This window comes from Coregonus lavaretus (genome assembly GCF_964263955.1).
Source record: "Coregonus lavaretus genome assembly, chromosome: 13".
NCBI lineage: Eukaryota > Metazoa > Chordata > Actinopteri > Salmoniformes > Salmonidae > Coregonus > Coregonus lavaretus.
Window position 1 is genome coordinate 887,727 of NC_140000.1, and position 7,500 is coordinate 895,226.

At 50.0% G+C, this 7,500-nt stretch overlaps 1 protein-coding gene across 1 annotated transcript in view; it reads right to left on the reverse strand.

The window, feature by feature from the left end:
- Window positions 1-468: 468 nt before the first annotated feature.
- LOC311139629 (uncharacterized protein) overlaps window positions 469-7,500 on the reverse strand; it is a 9,883-nt gene continuing 2,851 nt past the window's right edge. Inside the window, exon 6 of the mRNA XM_084174539.1 lies at window positions 469-729. Within this exon, the coding sequence (XP_084030665.1) occupies window positions 559-729 (171 nt within the window). The 3' untranslated portion in view covers window positions 469-558. The remainder of the gene's footprint in view (window positions 730-7,500) is intronic.

The window sequence follows — 7,500 nt, forward strand, 5'->3', positions numbered from 1 at the left end:
AGTGAGTCAGTAGCTGGTAGAACTGGAAGGTTGGAGGTAGGGTATGACAGTGAGTCAGTAGCAGGTAGAACTGGAAGGTTGGAGGTAGGGTAGGACAGTGAGTCAGTAGCAGGTAGAACTGGAAGGTAGGGTAGGACAGTGAGTCAGTAGCAGGTAGAACTGGAAGGTTGGAGGTAGGACAGTGAGTCAGTAGCTGGTAGAACTGGAAGGTTGGAGGTAGGGTAGGACAGTGAGTCAGTAGCAGGTAGAACTGGAAGGTTGGAGGTAGGGTAGGACAGTGAGTCAGTAGCACGTAGAACTGGAAGGTAGGGTAGGACAGTGAGTCAGTAGCAGGTAGAACTGGAAGGTTGGAGGTAGGACAGTGAGTCAGTAGCTGGTAGAACTGGAAGGTTGGAGGTAGGGTAGGACAGTGAGTCAGTAGCAGGTAGAACTGGAAGGTTGGAGGTAGGGTAGGACAGTGAGTCAGTAGCAGGTAGAACTGGAAGGTTGGAGGTAGGGTAGGACAGTGAGTCAGTAGCAGGTAGAACTGGAAGGTTGGAGGTAGGGTAGGACAGTGAGTCAGTAGCAGGTAGAACTGGAAGGTTGGAGGTAGGGTAGGATAGGACTACTCACCTCCGAGTGTAGCTTGTGGTTAGAGCTGGTCTGGGAGTCTGGATCAGAAGGCAGCAGGCTGTTCCCTCTATCCTGGGCTCTGAGGGAGAAACCTTCAAACCTCACCTCAGAGGCAAACTGTTAGACAGGACAGGAGACATAAATAGGACAACATCTTTTAAATAGGACAACATCTTTAGTGAACTCAAAACTGGGTTTCCATCTTAGAACAGAGATTTCCCAAGAGAGCCTGTTCTCATTGTAATCAATGTACAGGGTCTGTTTTAGTGGGGTCCCGGAGGTATTTCCAAGAAATGTTAAGAATGTTGAAGCTAATTTACTGCATTTCTTTCTAAAATGCTATTTGGAGAACTGCAAAAGAAGCAAAAATCATCCCAGCCATTATCCCATTGGTTGTGCTGAGCGATTAGTGCATTTTGAGGTCGGTTCAGTTTCATTATTTAAAAATAAATCACGATTTTCGATGTTGATTATTTTGTGTAACATGCACTATGCATTGTGGGGGTTGAATGCTAGAACAACACAGAATAAAATAATTATTACAAGTCCCATGATGGTAGTGACTGCCCATTACTGATTATCACTTATTAACCATCATTTATTCACATTACTTTACTTTAATAAAATATTTCAGTTGTGTATATTACATTTGTTTTATTTGATGACTATTATTTATTTCCAAGTCATCATCTCATCTCTATAGAGCTGCTGTCTGACTAAATCACTATTTTAGTAGTTCTTCAAAGTAAATAAGGCATACTTTTATGACTGCTGAATACCAACTATCAATCACTTAGATCATGTATTTTCAGATAGAGATACCTTTGCAAAGCAACTGCTCTCTGTCCCTCTCGATCGCGCGTTCTGTCTCTTCTCTCCCTCTCCATGTCTGCACCACACAGACCGGACAAGTAGGCATGCAATGGATTATGGTCATTGTAGTTAATTAACATGTTTTCTGCGCTAAATTATGCAGAATATTGGCCTGTTGGAAACTACAACTCTACATCGCAGTTGGGCTTGATCTGATTTATCTCTAGAGAAACTGCGCATTGAGCTCACAGGAAAAAAACGAACGAAAATGGAATTCAAATAATTGAACAGATATTGGTCACTTAGTTGTTTAAAAACCTAAAAATAACAGACATTTCAGTTAATCGCTCAGCACTAGTGGCTGTAGCTTCATTCATTGAGTCGATCTACAAACACATTCCCTATTAGCAATACAATTAGCCGCTACACATTAACTCAGCACCGGGATTAAAAACGATCATTTAATACATACAGAGGGATCAGCACTGGGATCAGAGGGATCTGTTAGCAGGAAAAGTAACTTACGAACAAAAGGTAAACGAATACATTTTCTTTACATAACTTATTTTTGTTGCAGTTTTACAAGCACATTTTCTGCAATTCTACACATTTTTGCCATGTTAACACAATATTTGAGTGAGTGACAAAAAAAAAAAAAAAAAAATGGGGGCTCCCTGGAGGTCAGGGCCCCTGGGCACGTTCCATGCGTGTCCGGTGGGTATTTCGGCCATGATTACTACAAGTTTAGATATCTGGATAGACTAACTTACCAATAAAAAAAATTGATACATTTTTAACTGACATGGGCTAATTGAGTGACTGTCAGTGAGTGACATTAAAACATAACAAAAACTTCCGATGCACTACCAAGTTAAGAAACTGCACCTTGTGTATTCTACTATTCTAACTCTCAACAGTAAATTGAAACCCCGACTGAGTTCCTAAAAAAATACATTAGTATTTTATTAATTAGAAAAAATTACCAAGGTCCGGACCTCAGTGTCCTCAAATGTAGCTACAGCACTGTCAATGTCCCAAAGGAATTAATGTATATTCCTATTGAAAAACCTAATTACGTTGTAACAGTGACAGCTGAGCTGATGTCTTCTGAAAGATGTAAGGGAACAGTAAACTCTAGAGGAGGAAGTTGTGTTGTAAAGTTACAGATCTAAAATGTGTGATCTTTGACTTGCAAAAATATACTCTAAATCAAAGAACATTAAAAAGGCTAAATTCACAACACGTCTATCAACTCTCACTGAGCACAAGCATTGCCAAGACGGCGGATCTGCAATCAATAACGGCTGAGTCATAAAAGTATTGGTCGAGACTGGGGTTTGGGTTCAGGGTCGGGCACAGCCGGTTCTCATGCCCCCTCTGTGTCCCAGTCAGGGGGCTGGGTGAGGGGATGAGTAACCCTGGCTGTTGTCCTGAGTGCCAGGGGGCTGGGTGAGGGGATGAGTAACCCTGGCTGTTGTCCTGAGTGCCAGGGGGCTGGGTGAGGAGATGAGTAACCCTGGCTGTTGTCCTGAGTGCCAGGGGGCTGGGTGAGGGGATGAGTAACCCTGGCTGTTGTCCTGAGTGCCAGGGGGCTGGGTGAGGGGATTAGTAACCCTGGCTGTTGTCCTGAGTGCCAGGGGGCTGGGTGAGGGGATGAGTAACCCTGGCTGTTGTCCTGAGTGCCAGGGGGCTGGGTGAGGGGATTAGTAACCCTGGCTGTTGTCCTGAGTGCCAGGGGGCTGGGTGAGGGGATTAGTAACCCTGGCTGTTGTCCTGAGTGCCAGGGGGCTGGGTGAGGGGATGAGTAACCCTGGCTGTTGTCCTGAGTGCCAGGGGGCTGGGTGAGGGGATTAGTAACCCTGGCTGTTGTCCTGAGTGCCAGGGGGCTGGGTGAGGGGATGAGTAACCCTGGCTGTTGTCCTGAGTGCCAGGGGGCTGGGTGAGGGGATGAGTAACCCTGGCTGTTGTCCTGAGTGCCAGGGGGCTGGGTGAGGGGATGAGTAACCCTGGCTGTTGTCCTGAGTGCCAGGGGGCTGGGTGAGGGGATGAGTAACCCTGGCTGTTGTCCTGAGTGCCAGGGGGCTGGGTGAGGGGATGAGTAACCCTGGCTGTTGTCCTGAGTGCCAGGGGGCTGGGTGAGGGGATGAGTAACCCTGGCTGTTGTCCTGAGTGCCAGGGGGCTGGGTGAGGGGATTAGTAACCCTGGCTGTTGTCCTGAGTGCCAGGGGGCTGGGTGAGGGGATTAGTAACCCTGGCTGTTGTCCTGAGTGCCAGGGGGCTGGGTGAGGGGATTAGTAACCCTGGCTGTTGTCCTGAGTGCCAGGGGGCTGGGTGAGGGGATGAGTAACCCTGGCTGTTGTCCTGAGTGCCAGGGGGCTGGGTGAGGGGATGAGTAACCCTGGCTGTTGTCCTGAGTGCCAGGGGGCTGGGTGAGGGGATGAGTAACCCTGGCTGTTGTCCTGTGTGCCAGGGGGCTGGGTGAGGGGATGAGTAACCCTGGCTGTTGTCCTGAGTGCCAGGGGGCTGGGTGAGGGGATGAGTAACCCTGGCTGTTGTCCTGAGTGCCAGGGGGCTGGGTGAGGGGATGAGTAACCCTGGCTGTTGTCCTGTGTGCCAGGGGGCTGGGTGAGGGGATGAGTAACCCTGGCTGTTGTCCTGTGTGCCAGGGGGCTGGGTGAGGGGATGAGTAACCCTGGCTGTTGTCCTGAGTGCCAGGGGGCTGGGTGAGGGGATGAGTAACCCTGGCTGTTGTCCTGAGTGCCAGGGGGCTGGGTGAGGGGATGAGTAACCCTGGCTGTTGTCCTGAGTGCCAGGGGGCTGGGTGAGGGGATGAGTAACCCTGGCTGTTGTCCTGTGTGCCAGGGGGCTGGGTGAGGGGATGAGTAACCCTGGCTGTTGTCCTGTGTGCCAGGGGGCTGGGTGAGGGGATGAGTAACCCTGGCTGTTGTCCTGAGTGCCAGGGGGCTGGGTGAGGGGATGAGTAACCCTGGCTGTTGTCCTGTGTGCCAGGGGGCTGGGTGAGGGGATGAGTAACCCTGGCTGTTGTCCTGAGTGCCAGGGGGCTGGGTGAGGGGATGAGTAACCCTGGCTGTTGTCCTGAGTGCCAGGGGGCTGGGTGAGGGGATTAGTAACCCTGGCTGTTGTCCTGTGTGCCAGGGGGCTGGGTGAGGGGATGAGTAACCCTGGCTGTTGTCCTGAGTGCCAGGGGGCTGGGTGAGGGGATTAGTAACCCTGGCTGTTGTCCTGAGTGCCAGGGGGCTGGGTGAGGGGATGAGTAACCCTGGCTGTTGTCCTGAGTGCCAGGGGGCTGGGTGAGGGGATGAGTAACCCTGGCTGTTGTCCTGAGTGCCAGGGGGCTGGGTGAGGGGATTAGTAACCCTGGCTGTTGTCCTGAGTGCCAGGGGGCTGGGTGAGGGGATGAGTAACCCTGGCTGTTGTCCTGAGTGCCAGGGGGCTGGGTGAGGGGATTAGTAACCCTGGCTGTTGTCCTGAGTGCCAGGGGGCTGGGTGAGGGGATTAGTAACCCTGGCTGTTGTCCTGAGTGCCAGGGGGCTGGGTGAGGGGATTAGTAACCCTGGCTGTTGTCCTGAGTGCCAGGGGGCTGGGTGAGGGGATGAGTAACCCTGGCTGTTGTCCTGAGTGCCAGGGGGCTGGGTGAGGGGATTAGTAACCCTGGCTGTTGTCCTGAGTGCCAGGGGGCTGGGTGAGGGGATTAGTAACCCTGGCTGTTGTCCTGAGTGCCAGGGGGCTGGGTGAGGGGATTAGTAACCCTGGCTGTTGTCCTGAGTGCCAGGGGGCTGGGTGAGGGGATTAGTAACCCTGGCTGTTGTCCTGAGTGCCAGGGGGCTGGGTGAGGGGATGAGTAACCCTGGCTGTTGTCCTGAGTGCCAGGGGGCTGGGTGAGGGGATGAGTAACCCTGGCTGTTGTCCTGAGTGCCAGGGGGCTCTGGATTAGTCATTAGGCCTTTAACCCCTGACCCCAGGACCAGCAAGGCCTCCAGACAGAGCAGCCCTTCATTACAGCCCTAGGCTTGGCACACACTGAGCACCCTGACCCCAGGCCCAGCAAGGCCTCCAGACAGAGCAGCCCTTCATTACAGCCCTAGGCTTGGCACACACTGAGCACCCTGACCCCAGGCCCAGCAAGGCCTCCAGACAGAGCAGCCCTTCATTACAGCCCTAGGCTTGGCACACACTGAGCACCCTGACCCCAGGCCCAGCAAGGCCTCCAGACAGAGCAGCCCTTCATTACAGCCCTAGGCTTGGCACACACTGAGCACCCTGACCCCAGGCCCAGCAAGGCCTCCAGACAGAGCAGCCCTTCATTACAGCCCTAGGCTTGGCACACACTGAGCACCCTGACCCCAGGCCCAGCAAGGCCTCCAGACAGAGCAGCCCTTCATTACAGCCCTAGGCTTGGCACACACTGAGCACCCTGACCCACACATGACCCCTATACATTCTCCCAGGGCAGCATAATCTACAGTGCATTCGGAAAGTATTCAGACCCCTTCCCTTTTTCCACATTTTGTTATGTTACAGCCTTATTCTAAAATGGATTAAATTACATATTTTCCCCATCAATCTACACACAATACCCCATAATGACAAAGCGAAAACAAGTTTTTAGAAATGTTTGCACATTTATTAAATATAAAAAACAGAAATACCTTATTTACATAAGTATTCAGACCCTTTGCTATGAGACTCGAAATTGAGCTCAGGTGCATCCTGTTTCCATTGATCATCCTTGAGATGTTTCTAACACTTGATTGGAGTCCACCTGTGGTAAATTCAATTGATTGGACATGATTTGGAAAGGCACACACCTGTAAGGTCTTCAGTTGACAGTGCATGTCAGAGCAAAAACCAAGCCATGAGGTCGAAGGAATTGTCTGTAGACAATTTCTGCAACATTGAAGGTCCCCAAGAACACAGTGGCCTCCATCCTTCTTAAATGGAATAAGTTTGGAACCACCAAGACTCTTCCTAGAGCTGGCTGCCTGGCCAAACTGAGCAATCGGGGGAGAAGGGCCTTGGTCAGGGAGGTGAACCTGATGGTCACTATGACAGAGCTCCAGAGTTCCTCTGTGGAAGCCACTCCTCAGTAAAAGGCACATGACAACCAGCTTGGAGTTTGCAAAAAGGCACCTAAAGGACTCTCAGACCATTAGAAACAAGATTCTCTGGTCTGATGAAAACAAGATTGAATTATTTGGCCTGAATGCCAAGCGTCACGTCTGGAGGAAACCTGGCACCATTCCTACGGTTAAGCATGGTGGTGGCAGCATCATGCTGTGGGGATGTATTTCAGCGGCAGGGACTAGGAGACTAGTCAGGATCGAGGCAAAGATGAACGGAGCAAAGTACAGAGAGATCCTTGATGAAAACCTACTCCAGAGCACTCAGGACCTCAGACTGGGGCGAAGGTTCACCTTCCAACAGGACAACGACCCTATGTACACAGCCAAGACAACGCAGGAGTGGCTTCGGGACAAGTCTCTGAATGTCCTTGAGTGGCCCAGCCAGAGCCCGGACTTGAACCTGATCGAACATCTCTGGAGACCTGAAAATAGCTGTGCAGCGACGCTCCCCATCCAAGTTGACAGAGCTTGAGAGGATTTGCAGAGAAGAATGGGAGAAACTCCCCAAATACAGGTGTGCCAAGCTTGTAGCGTCATACCCAAGAAGACTCAAGGCTGTAATCGCTGCCAAAGGTGCTGAGTAAAGGGTCTGAATTCTTATCTAAATGTGATATGTTTTTTTATTTTTAATAAATTTGCAAAAAAATCTAACAACTTGTTTTTGCCTTGTCATTATGGGGTATTGTGTGTAGATTGATGAGGAAAAAAATCAATTTAATCAATTTTAGAATAAGGCTGTAACATAACAAAATGTGGAAAAAGTCAACGGGTCTGAATACTTTCCGAATGCACTGTACATCATATTGTAATATTTAATACACCTACTTTCCTTTCACTTGCGTTTTTTCTTTCTTTCTTTTGCAGATTTACTAACATATGCCCCCTAGTGGTCAAGTATATGGATACAACAGTCAAAATATTTGTATAAACC